Here is a 24,960-nt window from a genome sequence, read left to right as displayed (position 1 = left end):
AATGTCTTTGCTTTTCAATATGCTGTCTAGGTTGGTCATAACTTTTCTTCCAAGGAGCAAGCGTCTTTTAATTTCATGGCTGCAGTCGCCATCTGCAGTGATTTTGGAGCCCAAAAAAATTGCCAAGAGTGAAACTGCACCTTTGTTTGGGGAGGATGAATTTCCTTTACCTCCTCTTCCTCCTTCTGTCTTAACCCATGGAGTGACTCAAGCTTTTCCTTCCTTGCCACAGACAGCAGTTCTGTCACCCCTCCAGAAAAGTATTTAGTGGGCTCAACAGGAGGGTGACTTGGAAGCTATGACCATGACATTTCCAATGACAGTACAGGAACGAGTAGCTCCTGGAAAGATCCTAATAATCCTGATGGGGTGTATGAGGCTGTGTACAAACAGATTCCCTTCAAAATACTAATGGAACTTAAGCAAGCTGTTCAAAATTATGATGTAAATTCTCCTTTTACCTTGGAAATAGTGCAGAGACTAGCTGAGGGTTCCCATTTGATTATGGTGGCTCATGACCAAGCCAGACAGATCCCCATCTCTTTAGATCAATTGATTGGCTGTGGAAATTGGGGGAGAACTCAAGATCAAGTGCTTATGGAAGATCACCTATAGAACAGGTTAGGCAATACTGCATAAGAGCCTGGGAGAAAATAGAGGTTAAAGGACAGGCTTTCTTTACTTTAAGAGAAGACCTCGCCTCCCCAGAGAGACAATCCTTGCTGGGACAACACCTTATCAGTCTACCCCTGTCATCAGAGCCAACTAGAACACTCTCTGGTTTAAAGTTTAGCTATGAAACTATGACTACAAAAAAGAAAGATGACATTTTTGACACTGAATGACCATGATATTCTTTAGACTTCGGAAAAAAACTGGTTAAAATAAAATCTTTTTTGAAGTTGGAAAACCGGTTCTTCTTGCATGCGCAATTAAAAAAAAAAAAGTTGGCTTGTTAAAATACTTTTTTGGAGCTCCAATTCTGCCTGAGAAACAAAAACAGACCTGGGAAAAAAACCTAAAGTTAACTCTTATCATGTCCTTGGGACACACAACCCACTCTATCTGGGACTCCAGCCATAAACAAATTGGTAGAACTCAAATCAAGAGAAAAAGAAGGGGCAGAGACATTTTAAATATCAAGCGGAAAAAAAGAGAGATATTTTAAATATCAAACAGAAAAATATGAGATTTTTGTCTGTTCAGTTCAGTTCAGTCGCTCAGTCGTGTCCGACTCTCCGTGACCCCATGAACCACAGCACGCCAGGCCTCCCTGTCCATCACCAGCTCCCAAAGTTCACTCAAACTCATGTCCATCGAGTCGGTGATGCCACCCAGCCATCTCATTCTCTGTCGTCCCCGTCTCCTCCTACCCTCAATCCCTCCTAGCATCAGACTCTTTTCCAGTGAGTCAACTCGTCGCATGAGGTGGCCAAAGTATTGGAATTTCAGCTTTAGCATAAGTCCTTCCAATGAACACCCAGGATTGATCTCCTTTAGAATGGACTGGTTGGATTTCCTTGCAGTCCAAGGGACTCTCAAGAGTCTTCTCCAGCACCACAGTTCAAAAGCATCAATTCTTCGGCGATCAGCTTTCTTCACAGTCCAACACTCACATCCATACATGACCACAGGAAAAACCATAGCCTTGACTAGACGGACCTTGGTTGGCAAAGTAATGTCTCTGCTTTTTAATATGCTATCTAGGCTGGTCATAACTTTCCTTCCAAGGAGAAAGCGTCTTTTAATTTCATGGCTGCAATCAGCATCTGCAGTGATTTTGGAGCCCCCAAAAATAAAGTCTGACACTGTTTCCACTGTTTCCCCATCTATTTCCCATGAAGTGATGGGACCAGATGCCATGATCTTCGTTTTCTGAATGTTGAGCTTCAAGCCAACCTTTTCACTCTCCTCTTTCACTTTCATCAAAAGGCCTTTGAGTTCCTCTTCACTTTCTGCCATAAGGGTGGTGTCATCTGCATATCTGAGGTTATTGATATTTCTCCCGGCAATCTTGATTCCAGCTTGTGCTTCTTCCAGCCCAGCATTCCTCATGATGTGCTCTGCATATGCCTGTCTAAATTTATGTGTGTCTCAGTGTGTGTCTTCGTCCTTGGACAAAGTTGCTAAAGGCTAATTGATCAATGAGCTCTATTTAATTGTCCTAAAGAGAAGTAAGTGTTTACGAATCAAGCAATTCTAAATTTAAAAAATTAAACTAAAATGAAATTCAGGCTTCTGTGAACTGGGAAATATTCATTATTGAATTGATACCTGGTATTTAATTTTGCAAATGGCATAGCTTTGGGTGAGTTATATCTACAAAATGATGATATAAAGTACAGTTCATGGTTGCTGAAAGAAGGTAGGACATGTGTTTTTAATAGAAAGGTATAAGGAATGGAATCACATTCTGTTAAAGGAAAGGGAAGTGCATCTGAACTTGCAGGCGGCTGTTCTCTGAATGGGCAGATAGAGTGAAGAATCAGTTCAGTTCAGTTCAGTCGCTCAGTCGTGTCCGATTCTTTGTGACCCCGTGAATCACAGCACGCCAGGCCTCCCTGTCCATCACCAACTCCCAAAGTTCACTCAAACTCATGTCCATCGAGTCGGTGATGCCATCCAGCCATCTCATCCTCTGTCGTCCCCGTTTCCTCCCGCTCCCAATCGTTCTTAGCATCAGACTCTTTTCCAGTGAGTCAACTTGTTGCATGAGGTGGCCAAAGTATTGCAGTTTCAGCTTTAGCATCAGTCCTTCCAATGACCACCCAAGATTGATCTCCTTTAGAATGGACTGGCTGGATCTCCTTGCAGTCCAAGGGACTCTCAAGAGTCTTCTCCCAACACCACATTTCAAAAGCATCAATTCTTCGGCGCTCAGAATACGGAAGTATAAAAAAGGTTTGCGGCAAGTGGAAGAGAGTTTTGTGCATGATACAAATTTCTTAAGACATTAAACTGCCTTTGAAATCTTTTATTGTTACTCTGACTAAGTGAATAACTATTGTTTCACAATGAATATAAGCAGGTACCAATCTGGAATTTGATTTTCTCTTCCTGTTAAAAAACAGTTTTCTTGAAATGTGGCTTTTGATAACAGACTATGTAAATTTGTCTTTAAGTGATTCATACTTGCTTTTAAAATCTTTTGTTATTTTGATAAAACCAATGAGTGTTATTTCACAATGATCTATGGAAACTATGGCACACATAGACAAAGCTCATTCTGCTTCTATAAAATTAACCCCTCATCAGAAAATTTGAAATGGATAAACAATGGCTATAAATCAGTCGGGGCTATGGGAAGTCCAAGATGGCTGCTTGGCTTTTCCTGGCCCCCTGACAAACCTCACTTTTATTTGATAGGATAAAGCCTTTCCTGGCTGTAGGGTTAATATCTCACAATGGAAAAAAATGGTTAAAATACATTTTCTGCAATCTCCAGTGATCAGGGCACCCACTTTGATGGACAGCTTGCACAGACATTGGCAAAAATTTCAAGAGCTTCTTGGAGACTATCATCGTCATGGACGTCCTTTGTCATCAGGCAAGGACCTCTTGGCTATATGAGATTGAACAGACTGCTAAATATGACTACAATTTTCATGACTTTTTGTCTGACATGTTACTGGCTTCTAATCTTTGTTTTCAGATATTAAAAAACTCAAGTCACTGATCATTTAAAACAATTTAGTGATTTATACCTGTGGGTAAAATTAAAACATGTTTCTTTTTTGTCTCGTCCCTCCAGGAATTGGAGACATTTGGGTTCTGAACAGCCTCACCAAGGTCCAAACAAGACTGTCTCCAGACATACACAAAAATCTCAGAGTATACTGGGGAGCCCAGGCTCATATAGATGAGGAGACTAACAACAGTCCTCAGATGCATGCGAAAATCCCTCAAGAATTAATGAAGAATATCTTCTGCTACAAAACAGAAAGGGGTATATGCAGGGGTTACCAGTCAGTTGCCTGCTGCCAAGCCATGAGAAAACCACCAAAGGAAAAGAATAAAAACAAAATATAGCAACACAGCATAACCCAAATCAAAGTACACCGGGTTGATCAGTTGGGGTTGTCATGCCCTGCTAAGCTAAGGAAAAACATAGTGCGGACCTTGGAACGCTGGGTCAGTGCAAGTTCAGAACACTGCTTGTGCACACACCAAGATGTTTTCCCAAGGCATATGCGGGTCTATGACCTCCAGCTAGGTGATAGCCCTTGTACAAGGAAATAACAGATAGTTAAAAGTAATCAATAAAATGGGAGAGGTGTCCAGGGACACAGGAGGCTGAGTTCATGGTAGCACAATAGATCCTTTCTCCTTGCCAAGACACTAAATAAAAGTGATGTGGCTCTGAGGAACGGGGCTCTTGACCCAAGAGGTCTTGAGTTCCCCGCCCACCCCCCCCCACCCCCCGGTCCCATCTTTAAAACTTTAATTCTGTCTTTAGTTTCTTTTCCCCAAACTGTGTGTCGACCACTTTCGATCCCTACCTGCTGTGCTGGCTGCAGCAACAAGCGTCTCCAAAAGACTGTGGTCAGGGGCTGCCTGCTCAGAGGCCCTGGAACGCAGAGGGGCCTGACCTGCGAAAGACCCCCGCCCCCACTCGGCCAGAGAATGGCCAGATGGCACTGTGACTCCCTCCCTGTGCAAACAACTCTCACCCAGCCGAGTAAACAGGCCTCCCTGGGTAACGGCGCCGCTCCTGTGGGATGTAGCCCAGAAACCAGGAGCCCGAGCCTCGAGTCTGGACTTGGGTTCTGTTTTCAGTTTGCCACCCTCTCGGCCGCCCTCTCTCCCGCCCCACAGGGCAACGGGTCACCTGTCTTGGCTCCTGTCTTTATGTAAACAGGGCTGGGGGCCCCGGTGGTGTGAGTGCAGCCAGGCCCCGGCTCTCACTCTGCCTGTAAATACGTTACAAAGAATCTTTGTAGCTGTCCAGAGGAAGGGAACCTGCCTCAGGAAGGAGGTGGGGATGGAGATGTGGGGAGAGGGGAGGTGGTGGAGAGGTGAGGCCCATCCACCACACTGAGCTGTGTGGTGCAGAGAGGCCGCTTTGCCCAGTGTCTGACTGAGGGAGGAAAGGGTCTGTCTCCTGCAGCAGAAACCAAGGTGGGTGGGCGGGCGGGGGGGCTGGGAGAAAGGGGTGGAGCGGACCTGATGTCCTCAGGCCTGACACCTTCCCTACTGTAGAATTTCAGGTGTGGTAAGCAAAAGAACTAAGGCCTGCTCTTCCCTCAGTGCAGGGTCAAAGAAAGAGTATCAGTGGAGAGGTGAGAAAATAAACTGTATTCCCGCCTCCACGCTTTAGTGAGCTGTATGCCTTTGGGATGGTGCCTTAACCTCTCCGAGTTTCCTTGTCTAGATAAATTGGATTGTACTCTCCGCCATTGAGCGCCCTTGATGTGATAGGAATTTTAGGAAGTAAACCACAGGAGATTCATGGGGTCACAAAGAGTCGGACACGACTGAGCGACTGAACTGAACTGAACTGAACCCAATTAGGGAATACTTACCTTCATTTTCGAGACAGAGGAATTGAGGCTCAGCAAGTAGACCTGATTTACCCCCAACATGCATATTAAGAATCAGGAGATTGGGACTGACATATACACAAGCCTATATATAAAATAGATAACTAATAAGAACCTACTGTATAGCACAGGGAACTCCACTTAATACTCTGTAATGACCTACCTGGGAATAGAATCTAAGAGTGTATACATGTATAACTGATTCATTTTGCTGTACGGCAGAAATTAATATGATGTTGTAAATCAACATAGTCCAATAAAAATAAATTTTAAAAAAAGGAGTGGCAGAAGCAGCTCTTTTTTCTGCCAGACCCCCATTCTGCCCCTTCAATGGAGGATTCCTTGCTGATTTGAAAACTGAGATTAGAAAGTTCTGGCTTACTGAAAACCACCTTTCTTGCTGGAGAGAGAGGTTCTGACTCATAAGCTCTGCCTCAGGGCCCCCACCTCCCCCAGTCATCTCCTCTGCTTTCCCTGCACTTCTGTATCACCTTGGGTAAAATCCAGGGACAGAGAACAATTAACAACTTGTTCCACCCAGGGTAGAACTTGGCAGGAACTCCTGGAATTGCTGTCACCACCTTTTCCACTTCAGGGCAATTCATAAGTGTCTGCATTTCCATGGCGCGTCTTAGATGCTGCTCGAGGGGGAGGAGAGAGGGAACCGGTAACCCTTCGACCTACAAAACTCAGCGCTGGAAGCATTTGACAGTCAACTGTAGACCACGATGTTCTAGGACAGGGATGGACAAACTCCTGCCACTGGGCCAAATGCGGCTTGCCACTTTCTGGTAGAGTTAGCAATCTGAGAATCTTATGGCTTTAATTTATTTATTTTGGGGACTTCATTTTTTAAAATTTTGTTGGAGTATATTGCTCTGCAATGTTGTGTTAGTTTCAAGTGTACAGGAAAGGGATGCGGTTACACATGCATTCCTTCTTTTCCAGCTTCTTTTCCCATACAGGTTATCACATAATGTTGAGTAGAGTTCCTTGTACTGTTATAGCAGGATCTTGTTGGTTGTCTATTTTATGTATTTAATTTTATGTTTCTAAATGGTTGGGAAAAAAATCAAAAGAAAGACTATTGTTCATGATGTGAAATTATATTAAATTTAGATTTCAGTGTCCATAAATCAAGTGATTTCGGAAGGAAACCACGCTTCTTCGTTTACAGAGTTGCTTTTGCACTATGATGGCAGAGTTGAATAGTTGTGACATCAACCACGTGGCCTGCAAAGCCTAAAATATTTGCTGTCTGACCCTTTAGAGAAGTTCATGATCTCCTGTCCCACGAAAAACCCATGTGTCTGTGACACAGAGGCTTGTGGGGAGGGTCTCATCATTGGGGAAGTAGATATTTGTTTAACCCCTTGGTTTCTGTACAGCACCCACGCCTCAGCTGTGCCTGGGGGCCTCAGTCCAGCTGGGTCTAGTTGGTAGCTGAGGAGTACGGGCTGTCAGACCCACCGGTGGATGAGAGTGGCCTTTCCCTTCACCCTCCACCCTTCAAGGGTCAAGTTCTTTCCTCTCCTGGCATGAGGAGTACTGGCAGCCAGGCTTGAACTCCTCAGGAGGGAGGCTGGAGGATTTTTCCCTGGAGAAACTGACCAGGAGATGTGATCTCGATGCTGACCGTGGGAGTCTAGTTCCCACCAGATCTTCTAAGGGACGCTCAAGGTGGACGAGGCCTGTGAGTGGACGGCCGGGATGTATGAGGAAAGCCCCATCTTTAGGTCCGGTGAGGTTGAGAACTTCAGGGTTGATCAAGGAAGAGACAGGACCAAGATGAGACAGGATCACAGAACAGGCTTTACTGGGTAGGGCTTGGTCACGACTGCTTCAAAAGGACCTTACAGACAGCTGAAGGCCTAGCAGAAGACCTTATAGGAATAGCTGCAGCACCCAGAGAGGGAACAGGGGGAGGGAACTTCCAGGAGAGAGGGGAATCGCTTAGAAGGGACTTGTGTGTCTCGGTGATGTCACGCAGGAGTCCAATGGGGAGTTTCTGGGTCAGAGAACCCTGAAGGGCAGCAGCAGGTTTGGGGTTTTTATTGCCCTGGACTTTGTCTTATCTACTGGGAGCTGATGTTGAGTGCCCTTTTGCAAAGCAGGAAGGCTCAGGTGGCTAAATATATCCTTCTTTGGGCTATATTTAAAGCAATGGGATTTGTGAGGATTTGTGTTAAGGGCTGGTGGGCTTGGAGCCTCCTGTGAAGAAGTGAAACACACCGAGGTCGTCTCTAGCTCATGAAATAACTGTGGCTACAACAAGAGAAAGACCAAGAAACCACAACAATGCAGGGAGCAGAAGAAAACGGTGAGCGGAAACCTCTGCTGTTAACAACCTCAGAGATAGGAGAAGAAATTGCAGGGTGCTCTACAAATGGAACAATCAGGAAACACGAGGAGTATCTTCTGAATGGGAAATACTGGAGCAAAAATGAAACATTCAATAGAAGGGAAGGTTAAGGAAATATGATAGCAAACAGAACAGAAAAGACAAACACATTTTCAAAAATGAGTAAAAAACATGAAAATCAGAATATCAACCCAGGAGGTCCCACATCTGAATTTTAGGAGTTTGGGGAGGCAAGAACAGAGAAAATGAAGTGGGGAAATTATGAGTAAGACAATTTAAGGTAATTTCTCAGAAATGGAGGACATGCACAGCCCTCTGAAAGCTTAGCAAAACAAATGTGAAAGAAACAAAATCGACACATGGATGAGAAAATTTTGAGCCTAAAGATTTCCAGAAACCAGAAATCAAAAAGAGTTCTCATGTAAAGGACGAAGAATCAGAATGCTCCTGGGTGGCTTAATAGCAACATTGGAAGTTAGGAAACAAAATTCCAAAGGAATATAGTTTCCAAACTAGAATTTAACACCCAAACTATAAAGTTATTTTTAAAGGGGAGCAAAAAGACATTTTTAGATAAGCAAGGTCTCAAAATATTTACTCCAACAGGCACGTTATCTCAGGATGCTTACAGAAGAATATGCTTCACCCAAAGGAGGAGCTTTGTCAGTCTTAAAGGAAATCAGTCCTGAATATTCATTGGAAGGACTGATGCTGAAGCTGAAACTCCAATACTCTGGCCACCTGATGTGAAGAACTGACTCACTGGAAAGGGCCCTGATGCTGGGAAAGATTGAAGTCAGGAGGAAGAGGGGACGACGGAGGATGAGATGGTTGGATGGCATCACTGACTCAATGGACATAAGTTTGAGCAAGCTTCGGGAGCTGGGGATGGACAGGGAAGCCTGGTGTGCTTCAGTCCATGGGGTAACAGAGTCAGACAGGACTGAAGCAACTTAGTATGGACGCAAAGGAGGAGTAATTGGGACAGAACTAGGACCCAGAAGCAGGCAACCCAACAGATGGGAGGGGACGGGATTAAGGGCTCCCCAGGGGGCTGCAGAAAGGACATCCCAGGATGGCAGCAGTGCAGGAGCTGAGAAGCAGCCGGACCTTTCTTGGGCAGGAAGCAAGAGTTTCAGAATTTTTCTAAAGAGTCAAATGCATGTTTGTATTCAGGTGATAAACAGAACTGTTTTCAAAATCTAAAGAAAACATTTTAGCCTCAATGGAAAAAGACTTCTTTGCATTTCTTAAATTTTCTTTCTGTTGCTGTTTGGCAGTTTTCAACAAACAATCAAGTCCTATTTTTCCACGTTGTTTGTCATTTGTGCATCTATGCAATAATATGAAGACAGAATTTTAGGGAAAGAATATTCCAGCATCTCTGGCTACGTCCGGAATGCGAGATACTACTCTGTCCTCCTAAACACTTCAGTCTTCCTCTTTTTTATTATGCAGCAACATTCCCCCTAATGAGCAGGGCCCGTGGATTTTCCAGGCAGTTTGGGGCCTGTTCTAAAATGGAGCACAGAGCCTTGTGCCTCTCAGCCAGCTGTTCTGAAGTTGTGATTAATCACTGTTGTCCCATCTGCCGTTGTTAAGAACTTTAAACAGCTCTTCATCCTGGGTATGGCTGAAAATACGAGCCTATATCTGGAGGATTTTAGTGAAGAGAGCCTGAGCTTTGAACCTGAAATTACTTGCCTCTCCCACTCTATAGCTGATGAAGTTTGGCAAATGTTCTGGGTTTTAAAAATGATCCTATCGTGCCTGCAAAGCATCTGGTACCATGCATGTTTCCTTGGAGATGCTTAACGCCTAGTGGCTGTGACAGGTGTTAATGTTTTGCAGTTTCCACGGTGCTTTCATCTGTCTTCTCTCACTGAATCTTCAATGAGGTGGGAGGGCAAGTTTGATGTCTCTACTTAAAAACAGATAAAACTGACACTCAGCACAGCCTAGTCCTCCGTGATGGACCCCTTGGGGTAGAGCCTTCCTGGTCCCTGGGCAATGCTGTACCACAGATAAGGCCCTTGGGAAGGGAACTTACTTGAAAGAGCAACCATTCCTGCCTTAGTTTTACTTCCAGCCCTACCCGTCCAACAGAAGGACCACGTGGTCAAGAACAGACCGTGATTACAGACCTGCATCCAGAAAGAGGGTATTTTCACTTTCCAGTGGGACCAGGAGAGATAAGTGATGGCAGGACAGAGCAGGTCCAGGAAATAATGTTTTTCTATCCATTGCCTCAAAGGAAATTGGAAAACAAGTGTGTCTGAATCACTTCACTCTGGTAAATACATTTATTCCATCGATGGGGTAAGAAATATCAGGGCAGTCTGCAGTAAGGACAAAACCCCAAGCAAAGGGTAGCGTTTTAAAAACGACATTCTTGGCACAATCCTTCCCATTCATCCTTTTAAAGACATGTTGTGGTTGTTTAGTTGCTAAATGGTGTTTGACTCTTTTGCAACCCCATGGACTGTAGCCCACCAGATTTCTCTGTCCATGGGATTTCCCAAGCAAGAATGCTGGAGATATTTGCCATTTCCTCCTCCAGGGAATCTTCCTGACCCAGGGATCGAACCCATCTCCTGCTTGGCAGGCAAATTCTTTACCACTGACCCACCGGGAAAGCCCCTTTAAAGACAAAGTTTGATGAAAATGTTTACTTAGTTATGCTTAAAGAGGAACTTGAAGTCTGCATAGAAATAAAAACACCATCCTTTGCTTGGGGTTTTGTCCTTATAATTACTGCAGACTGCTCTGATATTTTTCATCCCATCTACGTGCAAGATTGCCAGGAGAAATATCAATAACCTCGGATACGCAGATGACACCACCCTTATGGCAGAAAGTGAAGAGGAACTGAAGAGCATCTTGATGAAAGTGAAAGAGGAGAGTGAAAAACCTGGCTTAAAGCTCAACATTCAAAAAAATGAAGATCATGGCATCCGGTTCCATCACTTCCTGGCAAATAGATGGGGAAATGATGGAAACAGTGACAGATTTTATTTTCTTGGGCTCCAAAATCACTGCAGATGATCACTGCAGCCATAAAATTAAAAGACGCTTGCTCCCTGGAAGAAAAGCTATGACCAACCTAGACAGCATATTAAAAAGCAGAGACATTGCCGACAAAGGTCCGTCTAGTCAAAGCTATGGTTTTTCCAGTAGTCATGTATGGATGTGAGAGTTGGACTGTGAAGAAAGCTGTTTGCCGAAGAATTGATGCTTTTGAACTGTGGTGTTGGAGAAGACTCTTGAGAGTCCCTTGGACTGCAAGGAGATCCAACCAGTCAGCCCTAAAGGAAACCAGTCCTGAATATTCATGGGAAGGACTGATGCTGAAGCTGAAGCTCCAATACTTTAGCCACCTGATGCGAAGAACTGACTCACTGGAAAAGACCCTGATGCTGGGAAAGATTGAAGACGGGAGGAGAAGGGGACGACAGAGGATGAGATGGTTGGATGGCATCACTGACTCAATGGACATCAGTTTGAGCAAGCTCTGGGAGTTGGTGATGGACAAGGAAGCCTGGTGTGCTGTAGACCATGGGGTCACAAAGAGTCGACACAACTCAGCTACTGAACTGAACTGACTGATGTAGTAAATCTAGTTTTTCTTTTTAAGCAAGCTTCAAGTTCCTCTTCGAACATCACTAAGTAAATAAATATTTGTACCAAACCATGTCTTTAATGTGGTGAATGGGAAGGACTGTGCCAAGAATGCCATTTTAAGGTAAAAGGCAAGTGAGGAAAGATAGGAACCTGTGGCAAGGACAGAAAGTGGGAGCTTGTGCACCCTTGTGAAAGGCTCTAAGATGGCATAATTTAACGGCAAACAGTGATGGGCAGGAAAAGACAGCGCATAGTTCCCTGAGATGGTGAGAAAGAGCTGTCTCATCAGATGTGTCCTTCAGCCTTAACTCTTAGTTGCTACATAATCCACAGGGAGGGTGGATTCTAGGGGTGGGGTTGGGTGGTGGAGGGTGAAGGGAGGAGGAGGCAGGGTGCATCCAGCTGTTGTACATACAGAACATCTGGAAACTGAACCCTTGCAACCTGAGAACGACCTGATTTGCGTATACTTTGACCTCATCCATCAGTTCAGTTCAGTTCAGTTCAGTCGCTCAGTCGTGTCCGACTCTCCGTGACCCCATGAATCACAGCACGCCAGGCCTCCCTGTCCATCACCAACTCCCGGAGTACACTCAAATCCATGTCCACAGAGTCGGTGATGCCATCCAGCCATCTCATTCTCCGTCGTCCCCTTCTCCTCCCGCCCCCAACCTTTCCCAGCATCAGAGTCTTTTCCAGTGAGTCAACCCGTCGCATGAGGTGGCCAAAGTATTGCAGTTTCAGCTTTAGCATCAGTCCCTCCAATGAACATCCAGGATTGATCTCCTTTAGAATGGACTGGTTGGATCTCCTTGCAGTATAAGGGACTCTCAAGAGTCTTCTCCAACACCACAGTTCAAAAGCATCGATTCTTCGGCGATCAGCCTTCTTCACAGTCCAACTCTCACATCCATACATGACCACGGGAAAAACCATTGCCTTGACTAGACGGACCTTGGTTGGCAAAGTAATGTCTCTGCTTTTTAATATACTATCAAGGTTGGTCATAACTTTCCTTCCAAGGAGCAAGCGTCTTTTAATTTCATGGCTGCAATCAGCATCTGCAGTGATTTTGGAGCCCCAAAAAATAAAGTCTGACACTGTTTCCACTGTTTTTCCATCTATTTCCCATGAAGTGATGGGACCAGATGCCAGACCTCATCCATACGGCAGCCCAATTTCTGATACTTGTTCATCTCTGCAACAGAACCACAACTATCATCCATCATATCCTCTCCGGGAGAAATTTAGCAAAATGCAGCTTGAGACATTACAAAAGGACCAGAGGGGAAGTGACCCGACAGTCTGTTTAGCTAGACTATGTGTTTCTGACTGTGACTTTGCTTCTGTCACTTGGTAAACAGTGGAACTATTAATATATTAGCATCAGGTGAAGCCCTATTGTTTCATATACAAGTTTTCTCAGCATGTTGCTGCTTTGAGTTGCTGAAGCACCAGCACCTGCTAACAAAGCACTCTGAGGAAAATGAACTCAGCAAACTTCGAGACAACCAGAACAGTGCACGCCCCTTCTTCCCTCCTGTTGGCTCCCGCGGCCACATGCTTCAGTTTAAGGCTTATGCACACTCGTCCCTATCTTTGTGTATCCATCTGCCCGTGTCACCTTAACTCTATAGCCTCAATCTTTCCTCACAGCCCTTCCATCAGGCTACCTTTCCCTTTTATTTAAAAAATTTCCCCTAGTTTGACTGAGATAATTATCATATAGAATTATATTAGTTTCAGTTGTACAACAGAATGATTTATGTACATATCGTTGCTGCTGCTGCTGCTAAGTCACTTCAGTCGTGTCCGACTCTGTGTGACCCCATAGACGGCAGCCCACCAGGCTCCGCCGTCCCTGGGATTCTCCAGGCAAGAACACTGGAGTGGGTTGCCATTTCCTTCTCCAAATTACCACAATTAGTTTAATTAACACCCGTCACCTCAGTTAATTTTTTTTTCTTGTGATGCAAACTTTTAAGACCCACTCTGCTAGCAATTTTCAAATATACGGTATTAACTATAGTCACCATGCTATACATTATATTCCCAGAATTTGTTACCTTATACCCTGTTACCCAAAGTTTGTACCTTTGGACCACTTTCACTATTTTTAGAGATCTCTGGAACAGGGATTTGTGGCCACACATTCTTTAATCTCCACTACCCAGCGCAGAATAAACATTTACCAGAACGGTGTTGAAATATTTACCAGTCTCTCTGCCATTCTCCCCACCCTTCCACCTTTGTGCTTTTGCACCAGCTCTATCTGGAATGTTCTTGGCTGGTAGGGCATTTCCACAGCTCCTCCTTCGAATACCACCCCCTCTGCAAAGTCCTTCGGATTTGATCTCTGCCCCCAAGCTCTGTTTCTCTCCATCTCTGGGTTATGATCTCACGTTGTATCAATAACACGTTCAGTTCCCTTGCTAGGAGAGTCCCAGGTCGAGAAACGCAAGACTCTAGCCTGATTTTTATTTCCCCTACACTCAGGTCAATGCCGATTAAGTGTACGTGGAAAAAAAGAACACGGAAAGTCGAGGGATCCAGCGTGCGTTCTTTGATTCAACAACCCGACTTTCCACAAGGTCTTTTCAAAACGAGCTTCCACGGACAGTGCCAAGGACTTAAGAGCTGGAGGCGTCGGCCTGAACCCCGCAACTAGGCAGGTTCCAAGGAGGCTTGAATGAGATGGTCACCGCGCGGATCTCCCTCTCCCCCACGCAGTCTTTGTAAGTTACTGCCAGCGAGGGGCACAAAAGGAGCGCAGGACCCAAAAGGCCGGAGTGGGAGGGGAGATGTGGTGACTCCGACTGGCCGGCGGGGTTTCTTGAGCCCCACAGGCCGAGACTCGCCCTGTGGGACCGGGAAACCCACGCCTTTCTCCTCCCGGGCGCAGGGATACCGCGCCTCACCGCCCTCGCCCACAGAGGCGTGCAAGGAGAACTGACCCCCTGGGGCTGCCGTCGACCGCGAAACACAAAGGCCGGAAGTACGTCGGCGTCAGCCTGGCCTGGCGCCCTCTCTAGGACCCTGGAGGCCCCACAGCTCAGTGTTTCTCCAGACCCGAAGCTGGTGGGCGGAGGGATCTGACCTGGGGATACCCAGGGCCTGTGCCCCACTGCAGGGGCGGCAAGTGGCTCGCAGGAACACATTTGCAAATCGAATCCAGAATTTACGTGTGGAAGAGAAACTCCACTTAAATGGATCCCGGCTTGTTTCAGCTAAGGGCTTGGAGCACAGAGGATTAATATCCTAGCTCTCCCAAAGGACGAGGATAAACAGGCCTGCAGAAAGCGGATCAGGTCTCAGGTTTCAGGGACCGAATGGGTCAGAACGCGAACTTGTGTGTGCTGCAGCGGTTGGTGCATCTTCCGCTGCCCGGGTCTGCCTCTTAACAGAAATGAATCCTATTAAAACAAAAGCTTACTGCTTTCAGTATGGTAGGAAACATGGAAGTTTCAAAGCTGATCAGATGGAGTGTGGGAGAACTCAGAGAAGACATCTGATACCCACTAGGATGGCTACTCTAAACCACCCCCACACACGAAACAACAAATGTTAGCAAGCATGTGGAGAAATTGGAACCCTTGTGCATGGCTGGTGTGCCTTTGTGCAATGGTGCAGCCCCCGCGGAAGACTGTATATACTAACAAAAAATATCTGAAAAAGAGATAAAGCAATCACATTCACAATAACATCAAAAACAATAAAATATTAGGGATACATTTATTGAAGAGATGAAAGATCTGTATGCTGAAAACTATAGGACTGATGAAAGAAACTGAAGAAGCCACAAATAAATGGAAAGATACCCTGTGCTCATGAACTGGGAGAATTAACATTAAAATGTCCATATTACACAAAAAGCATTTATTGAATCAATGCATTCCCTACCGAGATTCCAAGAGGCATTTTTCACAGAAACAGAAAAAACAGTCCTACAGAGACACATAATCCAATGGAACAGAATCAAGAGCCCACAGATAAATCCACGCCGAGACAGTCAATTGATCTTCAACACGGTTGCCAGGAAGGCTCAGTGGGGACAGGAATCTCCCCAGTAAATGGTGCTGGGAAACTGAGTTTCCACCTGCAGAAGAATGAAACTGGACCCCTGTCTTACACCACTCACAAAACTATCAATAACTCGAAATGGTTTAAAGACTTAAATATAAGACCCCAAACCATAAAACTAACGAAGAAAACACAAGACAACACTGGTCTTGGCAACGATTTTTTGAAAATGATACCAAAAGCACAGGCAACAAAAGCAAAAATAAACAAGTAGGACTCAATTAAATGAAATAACTTCTGCTCAGGGGAAAAAAAGAGTCTATAAAATGAAAAGGCAACTTAGGGAATGGGAGAAAAGTATTTGTAAGAAACTCATACAATAGCAAAAAACCTAGTAACCTGTTTACTGTATATTGGACAGAGGACCTGAATAGATACTTTCCTAAGGAAGACAGACAAATTGCCAACAGGTATGTGAAGAGATGCTCAGCATCACCAATTGTCAGGAAAATGCAGATCAAAATCACAATGAGATATCACCTCACATTTGTTATAATGGCTATTATATAAAAATATATTTTATATATTATAAATATTATATTTAATATATTGATATATATAAATTAAAAGACAAGAGATAACAAATGCTGGTGAGGATGCGGAGAAAAGATAACCCTGGTGCACTATTGGTGTGTTAGTCACTCAGTCGTGTCCTACTCTTTGGGACCCCATGGACTGTAGCACTCCAGGCTCCTGTGTCCATGGGATTTCCCAGGCAGGAATACTGCAGTAGGTAGCCATTTACTTCTCCAGAGATCTTCTCGATCCAGGGATTGAACCTGTGTCTCCTGCGTTGCAGGCAGATGCTTTTACTGTTTCAGCCACCAGGGAAGCTGTAAATTGGCATGGTGACTATGTAGAGCAGTATGGAGGTGTTTTTAAAAAATTAAAACTACAATATGATACAGCAATCCCACTTCTGGGTAGATATCCAGAGGAAATGAAATCAGGGTCTTGAAGAGACACCTGCATTCCTGTTCATTGCCGAATTATTTGCAATAGCCAAGATGTGGAAACAACCTCAGTGTTCACTTAGGGATGAAGGATAAAAAAGGTTGAAATGCACCTTCTTCTAAGACATGGGACTATTCAGCCGTGAGAAAGGACAGTCTGCTGTTTTTGACCATACAGATGGACCTTGAGGATATTATGCTAAGTGAAGTAAGTCAGGCAGGACGTTTCTGGATTCAACAGCCAGTTCTGGATTAAGCGAAGCTCTTCTGTTGTCCTCAGGTTCATTCATGTTGAGTAAGGATTTCCTTCCTTTTTAAAGTTGAATAATATTTCACTGGGTAGATCACGTTTTGTTGATCTGTTCATCCTGTCATGGACATTTGGGTTGTTTCCACCTCATCTTTAAGAGGGAAATGACATGATCTTACTGTGTGGTCAGAACACTGAGGATGATCGGAAAGGAGGCAGACTTGGGAGGACTGTGATAACCTGCTGGAGGTGCAGCAAGACAGGTGCAGTCTGCAGGGAGGAAAGGGCTGGAGTCAGAGCAGAGTTTGGTGACATCCTTTCATCCATTGGGATGAGAGGGAGGGGACAGGAACCCAGGGTTTTAGTTTGGGAAGTTGGGAGGAGACACCCAGAGAAGGAGCAGAAGGAGGAGGAGAGAAGGATGGTGAAGGGAAGTGGTTTTGCTTTTCTTTGGGGATGGGGTGGAGCAGGGAAGATAATGCTGGAATTGGGAGCAGGGAAGATAATGCTGGAATTGAGACATCTTCAGGACATCCAGGGGGCAATGCTTGAGGATAGGAGTGAAAATGGAGTAAGGTGACCCTATAATTATAAGAGGGACCAACAGATACAGTGGAAGAGAAATGTCCTTTCTCCTCTCACCCAGAACTCTCTGCCAAGCCCTGCAGGTTCTTAAAGCTGCTGGGAGACCCTCTCCCAGCCCCTTAGCTGGACACATAGTGCCCTCTCGTGGCCATTATATGCAGCTGCAACTGAACCTGCACCCAACGGCAGAAATGGCCTTCTGGCATCCTGAAAGCTGCAGTTGTGGCCCATTAGCCTAAGAAAGAACTCTGACCCTCACGATGGATTTTAAGATCCTGCACATAAAGACTGGGTATTCAAAGCTCCAGAGAAGCTAACTGCCCCCTCGACACGTGCCGTGAGCCTAGGAGGCACTGTGGGACAGCAGAGGAGAAACAGGAGACCATTAATGGGAGGTTCACACCTAACTTAGAGGAGTCCTATGCTTTTGGTATAAATATTGTTGTTTATTTGAAAGCATTCACATAGAGGGAGCCTCCTAAACATAAGGCGGTGAGGGCTCCTTCATCCCTGCGGTCCCTTGAGGGTGGCAAGGCCAACATCGTGATTCTATCATCTTTCTCTGCCAGGCCCCTTCTGCAGCTCCGGCTCTTTCTGAGAAGTAACCCTGCCTCCCAATCACACCTTTTTTCGAGGACTGGGATTTAACACTGAGCAGGCCTGGCCTCTTATGAGTGTTGGGAATCTGAGTAGAGCTCCCAGGGGCTCTGGTTCCCTCCCCACCCCCCCACCAATTAGGAAAAGTGCTGTGTCCATCCTGATCTCTGGTATGTGAGTTTTGAGGTGCCCAGAGCTGGCTGCACGGCCTGGGGATTCGGAGGAGAAGAAAGAAGGGGAAGAAGGCAGCACAACAGAACCTAGGGAGGTGAGCTCGACTGAGCTTTGCTCATGAATCCCGAGCACTCTCCCCTGTCCTGTTAGGACAACAAACCACGATCCTTTTCCTGATGGGGAGGGGCCTCCCACGGCTTTGACTAAACGCTGGCCTGGCGTTCAGAGCTCCGGGTCTCCTGCTGAGTTCTCTGAACAGATGCAGCCCAAGCAGCTGTTCCTCCTTCCTCTCCTTCCTCCGCTCTCCTGGGAAACAGCATCCTCTGCCCCATTGCTCCAGCCGCGCGGGCACAGACCCACACTCAGAACTCAACCTCCTGATCTTGTCAGAGGGTTTGCAGGCTGGGTCAGGGCAGGTAAGGAAAAGATACTAAAGGGAAATAGCCTTGGTACGTCAGATGATGAACCATAATGTCTGATTGGCTGGAACTGCAAGTTCTAGCCTCGTTCAGCCAAATGGAAAACGGCATTAGCAGAGTAGGTATTTCAGCCCTATATCTAGTTGGTGTCTCCTGCCTAACTCGGAGCAAGCCATCCCTTCACTCCAGCGGGTGAGCTAGCCCCAGAAGAATCCTCCAGAGAGGGGTGAAGTGGTACTTAGGGACTGAGGAGCTGTTGAGAAGGAGATAGTTTGTGGCAACAAGCCCCTTCTGGGGTGGAATCCTCAAACTGCACTTGAAGACGGTCCCACCTGCTGGAGAATCCGTTGGTGGGTCTTTGCTGGGTGGGCAGGAGGTGGCTGCGGCAGGGCCACACTTGGCTCTCTGGACCCCTCCTTCCTCTCTGCAGTGACCAATCACAGGCCACGCCCCGCCCTCGGGTTGCTTCCCTTTGTCAAGATCTTGCCACCCTTATATCCTGGCTGTCTCATACCCAGCTGGTCAGGAACAATCTTTTGCTTTTTCTTGGTAAGCTGTCTTAGGTTTTCCTTGAAATCTGAACCCCTCCAGGAAGTTTCTCTGAGTTTATCAGCAGCTCTGTGCTCTCTCCTTATCCCCATACTTGGCCAGGACTCAGGTCTTCTGAGGTTTCCTCCCCCTTGTCCAGCCCAGCCCAGCCCAGCCCATCTCTCCTGCTGTAGGTAGGGTGGGTCTCACATTCCAATTGGCCTCAGCCCTGGCCTGTTCAGGTGGACCCTGGGTCTCCTCCTTGATCTAAATATTTCTTCCTATCACATGTTATGCTTTGTTCCAGTCTCATAATGTGTTGCAATATCAATTGCTACATTTTTCCCCTTTTGACTAGTTGGATTTTCTTTGTAGGCCTCCTATTGGTCAGACTGGGCTTTTTCTTTTTTTTTTTTGCACTCGGGAGGTGGGTGGGGCTGTGTGGTATCACATAGACTAAAAAAGCTACTTCTTGGGATTGATTTTCAAATTGGATCAAAGTATTAAAAAAAAAAAAAAGGAGAATGGCCCTTAATTTTAGGTTGGGTCAAGGAGAGGTAAGCAAGTGGGCTCAGAATTCTGCAGGCAGGGGAGGATGTGTCTAAGGAGCTCAGCTTGGAGGACTGACTCAGTAGGAAGTGGGATGCTGAGGCAGGGCTGTGACGGAAGGTCCTGCCTGAGCAGGCGAGGCCTGGTAATAAGATCAGGTGAGTTCTGCTCTGTCTTTGGGGCTTAAACCTGTGGGTGGGGATGGGTGACACAGTTAAAAAAAATAAAAGGGGGGGAGGGAGTCCAAGAACAATAGGGCTGATTCTGTGTCCTGGATGGATGGAGCCTCTAAAATGAGCTACGGTATGTGGCCCCAGGCCAACAAGGTGTGGGGAAGGTCCGGGAGCTGGACTGCTGGGGAAACAGGTACAGAAGAGGCTTGGATTTATATTAAAGAGACTGCAGAGTTCCACGGCCTGGTGACCACTGGGGGCATCAGCAGTGGCCATGCGTGAATGATGACCCTGGGACGGGTGGTCCCGGCCACGCTATGGTGGTGAGATGTCCAGTGAACACTAAGAATTTCAGATAAATCCAGTGCTCGGAGAGGCAGGACTGATGACAAACTCTCACATTTCTACAGCACTTTGCAGTTTAAAAATAATCGTTCTATAAGGCGATGCTGCTGATTTGATTTCGCAGATTACATAATGGGTTTTTTGCAAGGCTGGTTGGCCGCGAGTCGGCTCAGCGCTTGGCATTCAAGTCTTCCCTCTCAAATCCACCACCCGGAATCCACCGCCTCCCCTGGGCCTGGCCCACGATGTTGACAGCGGCTCGTAGTGCCCACCTCCCTCATGGTGCAGAAAGGGTGACTACTGGGCTTGCTGCCGCGGGTCCCATGGGACAGTGAGGGGCCGGGCCAGGCTTCTGTGCTCCACGTGGCAGGAGTAGGGGGCTTGGTCCTCAGAGGGAACCCCCACCACCACCCAGGACTGGTAAGTGCCGTTGCCGCTGGGGAGCACGCCGCCCCCTGACTCAGCCTCCTGGGTGTCGCCGGCCCGAGTCCAGTGCAGCCCGATGCTTCGCGGGTAGAATCCGTAGGCCAGGCACTTGAGTGTCCTCTTGTGCCCTGGGGCCGCGTGCCCGGTGACCGACACAGAGGGAGACTCTGTGGAGGGACAGGGCATGGATGCCGAGGGCCCGGCGTCTGCCTGCCCACGGCTCCCCACCTCGGGGTCAGGGGTGAGCAGGGCTTCTCCTCGAAGGCCGGGGCCCCCGCCACCCTTCCCGAGACTCTTCCCCACTGCGTCAAGGGCCCTCGGTGGCCACTGTCTTCCCTGCCCAGCTTCCAGCATGTATCACTTCCGAGGTCAAGAAGTTGTGAACAGGACAAACGTTTTTCTGTTCTCCCCCCACAAACATCCATAACGGGCTCTGTGCCCCCCATGTCTCAGCCCTGCCTCTTAGTTCTGTCTCAGGCTCTGTCCATCCACCCCATCATCCTTCCGACCCTTCCCTGCTCAGGGCCGCGATCCTCTTCCGCATTTCTTCTCCGGTCAGCCTCAGCTCGTGCCAGCCGACCCTGCAACCCCTGTTTCCATCCTTGCGGGGCAGGCATTGCACACACCTGCCTTCTCTCCACAGCCAAGCTGGGTGGTGGCGTCACCGGGAGAAGGGACTGTAGGGTCTGCCTGGGATGGTCTCCTGGGCGCCCACCTGCGGTCGCCCTGGTCTTTCCCAGCAGAGCCAGGGAAGGCTGGGGCGAGGGAGGGTGGGGCGTGGGCAGCAGCGGGTACCTTGTCGGTCCAGGTGGGTCCTGCTGTAGGGCAGGTACCTCCGCAGCATCCCTGGGCACTCCTCTTCCAGGTAGGCCTTGGCCCGCTGCACGTAGACTGCCTCTGCCTCCCACTTGCGCTTGGTGTTCTGAGCTGCTGGGTCCAGAGGAACCCAGGCTGGGATTTCTTTGTCGAACTTGATGAAGTCCCGGCCGTCGTAGGCGTACCCCCAGAACGCTCCACTGCTTTCGTTATTCCGGAGCTCACAGCCGAATGCTCCCTGAAAGGTGTGAGACCCTGCACCCTCCCCCGCGCCGCACCCTGAAAGTCTGCTGGCCAACCGGGCATCAGTTAAGCCTAAAGAGCTCTTCCTCTTGCACAATCTGACACCAATAGCCTCGATAGTGGGGGCTTCCCTGGTAGCACAGCAGTAAAAAACTCTCCTGCCAATGCAGGAGACAGGTTCGATCCCTGGGTCGGGAAGGTCCCCTGGAGAAGGAAGGGGCAACCCCACTCGAGTAATCTTGCCTGGGAAATCCCATGGACAGAGGAGCCTGGTGGGCTACAGTCCATGGAGTCGCAAAGAGTCAGGTGGGACTTAGGGTCTAAACAACAATAAGACTGGCCAACCGAGCAATGTGTCCGTGGTTGGGTAGTTCGTGACTGGGGCAGCCGCCACGTGAACCCAGGACACACTGCAGGTTGCCTGACTCTCCACCCCACATCCCTGGGCAGGGGTGAGTCTGGCACACAAAGAGGGACCCGCCTTCGATGGACGGGGGTGTGGAGGGGAGAGCTCAGAGGTGCCCGGATTCGTCCTGACTTGGCCCTGGGAGTGAGGGTGGGGAGAGCAGGCAGGCAGGTGAGTGTGGGATGCGGGAGAGGCACGTAGAAACGTCTGCGTGTTTCGGCTCGTGCTTCCCGGTCCTCCTTTGGGAGGGCCTGCTTGCATCCTGCTCACAGTTGCGGGGTTGCTCTGGAGCGGAGCCCCTGCACCCCTGCAGCCCGTGGCCCACTCACCTGCTCGGTCCTTGTAGTAGTCCGTGATGTCCCTCAGGGTCTCCATGAAGATGTCCTCCCTGGCCCTCTGAAGGGTGCTCTCCTTCTCCCAGTCCTCCATGCCTTCCACCTGGCTCCACGGTGCCAGGGGCTCGGCCTTCCTGCCTTCGCTATCGTAGTGGAAGAAGGGCTGGTCATTGAGGTAGGCAACGGCCTGGAAGCTGGGGAAGCCCTCACGGGGCTTGGATAGCCCGGTGTAGAGGAAGCTTAGAGAGTAATTCCCTGTGAAAGACGAGAAGGACTTTGAGGAGTGGCGTCCCTGCAGGCGAGTCCGGCGCGGGGCAGCAGAGGGCCAGGAGGGGAGGGCACCGGGCCTCTCCCTCCTCAGCTCCGTCCACCCGCTGTCAGCCGCAGACCGCCGGAGCCTCCCTCAAGAGAAGGGGCAGCCTTCTGTCCTGGGGGTGATAGTTCCGAGCCCATTGTGGGCCTTCACTGCATCTTGTCTTCTTGACAAATAAGCAGATAGTATCTCTCAGCCTCCTTGGAGGTGTATTGGGACCAGGTGGTTGAGTTGTGTCAAAAGGAAGTGTGAGTGGGCGTGATGTCCTTTGGTCCAAGGCCCCAGGAGCTGGTTTGCTCCGTCTGTCTCTCCCGCTTTAGGCGATGGCTGTGGAGGCCACAGGATGAGACAGAAGAATCCCAAGATGTAAACCGGCTGGATCCCAGAGTCATCCCATGGAGGAGACTGCCTGATGTGTCTTTAATTTTACATGAGGACTTGCCTGATCTGTATTCAACTTCACATGAGCAAGAAATAAATATTTGATGGATTAAGCCACCCCGAACTTTGTTGCTGGAGCATAGCCTAGTCTAACCTGACATATACATGGAGTTAGAAAGTGTCGGAAGAAGAATTTGCTAGCAAACTCAAGGAATGACCTAGAGTAGCTTGGCACAGGGTAAGACCAGGATGGATCTCAGAATTCCCAGGGCTGTAACTCGCCCTTTGGTGTGAGGTGGAGACTGGGGGGCGGGGAGCATTCCCACAATCGATTCCATAATTAATTCATCCTGTAACTCACACGGGTGTTAATCATGTTGGAGGTCATACGGCAGAATCCTAGTTCGACTATTACTTTTGCTAATTAGTTTCTAAATGTGATGACCATTTAGCGTGGTAGACCTCAAGTAAAGCAGATTACCCTCCATAACGTGGGTGGGTCTCATCTAATCAGTTGAAGGACCCAAGGGAAAAAACTGAAGTCCCCTGAAGTAGAAATTCTGCCTCAGGTTGCCTTCAGATTCAAGACAGCAGTGCCAGCTCTTCTCTGGGTCTCTAGCCTGCCAACCTGCCCTGCAGGTTTTCGACTTGCCAGCCCAGCCCGACAATTGTGTGAGCCAATTCCTTAAAGTCAATCTTTTTCTCTAAAGTCCTATTAGTTCTGTTTCTCTGGAGAACCCTGACTGATACAGAGTTTGGTGTAGAGGGTGATTAACTTTCTAAAGGTGATTGTTATAAAGTTAACATAAAACATATTTCTGACAGCTCATACAATGTAATGGATTTTAAACTTGCACGGTTTTATCTTACATTTATTCATCCTAAAATTCAGTATGCCAGAGCCAGACTCATTTCCCTGTCCTGGGAAAGGCCCTTATTCCTTCCAAGCTCCAGCCAGCTTCTTTCCTAGTCACCCGCCTGCCTGTCCCAGAGGAGTAATATCTGAACCATGGAATGAGGGATGAATTTTCTTCTGGAACCATCTCTCCAATTAATCTGCCTTCACATCTGCCCCTTGGGGTCGCTCTCTCTCCCCCTGAGTCTCAGACAGATCCGTCCAGCGGTCAGAGCGAGGGAAGGGATGAGCAGTTCTGCTTGTGTGACTCCTGCCCTGTTCGGGCTGTGTGACCCTGGGCAGGTCACTCCACCTCTCTGGATCTTAGTTTTGTTTATCCTGTAAATTGAGAGTTTTACATTCTGATTCTTTACCGTCTTACTTTGCCTGAGTCCAGCAGCTCCCTGAGTGCTTCTGGAAGTGTGTGAGTTGAACTGGTGAACGGCCTGGGACACCCATTCCTGTAGTACACTTGAGAATCTCAGCCACCTTTGGGCCCTTCTTGAGCCCACCTTTCCAGTTCATTACCCCCCTCCATTCTTCTCCAGACCCACCCCTTGCTCCCCCACTCACCAGCCTGGGTCTCCTTGGGGACTGCAGGACCCAGAAGTAGCAGCAGGGACAGCAGGACAGGTACCATTGTGCTCGCCGTCCAGCTGGAAGGTTCTGGACTTCCCCCGGTCCTGGAGCTGGCAGCAGACAACATGCAGAATAGAGCCAGGTGTGGCTATGGGAATGGCTGGGCTTTGAGCCTGGTCAGGGGCGGGGCCAGGGAGGGGCGGGAATCCACGGGCCAATGAGAGGTGTCAGAAAGGGCTGCCAGTGAGAGAAGGGGGTGCACAGGCCGGGCTGGGTGGCTCTGTGATCAGCGAGTCTACAGACCATCTGAACACCGGAGAGCTGAGACAGCTGATCTGGGGACCAGGGCTTTGGGTACCCCAGTGTGGAAGAATGCCAGTGGGCTGGGTG

At 48.0% G+C, this 24,960-nt stretch overlaps 2 protein-coding genes across 2 annotated transcripts in view; both read right to left on the bottom strand.

Annotated features, from left to right (window-relative positions):
- The window catches only part of ZKSCAN1 (zinc finger with KRAB and SCAN domains 1), a 32,519-nt gene extending 27,784 nt beyond the window's left edge, over window positions 1–4,735 (bottom strand). The window contains exon 1 of the mRNA XM_055410228.2: window positions 4,500–4,735. The gene's annotated coding sequence lies outside the window, so the exon portion shown is untranslated. The remainder of the gene's footprint in view (window positions 1–4,499) is intronic.
- A 15,479-nt stretch (window positions 4,736–20,214) lies between these two features.
- Window positions 20,215–24,722, bottom strand: AZGP1 (alpha-2-glycoprotein 1, zinc-binding). The gene is made up of 4 exons (XM_055410256.2): window positions 24,565–24,722; window positions 22,397–22,657; window positions 21,398–21,673; window positions 20,215–20,769 (listed from the first exon to the last, which is right to left on the bottom strand). The coding sequence occupies exons 1-4, from the start codon at window positions 24,695–24,697 to the stop codon at window positions 20,474–20,476; spliced, it is 966 nt and encodes a 321-aa protein (XP_055266231.1). The 5' UTR covers window positions 24,698–24,722; the 3' UTR covers window positions 20,215–20,473.
- Between the last annotated feature and the right edge of the window lie 238 nt (window positions 24,723–24,960).

Source organism: Moschus berezovskii, chromosome 27 (assembly GCF_049115385.1).
Source record: "Moschus berezovskii isolate FMDL1 chromosome 27, NW_MosBer_1.0, whole genome shotgun sequence".
Classification (NCBI taxonomy): domain Eukaryota; kingdom Metazoa; phylum Chordata; class Mammalia; order Artiodactyla; family Moschidae; genus Moschus; species Moschus berezovskii.
This window is presented reverse-complemented; position numbering and strand designations above follow the sequence as displayed.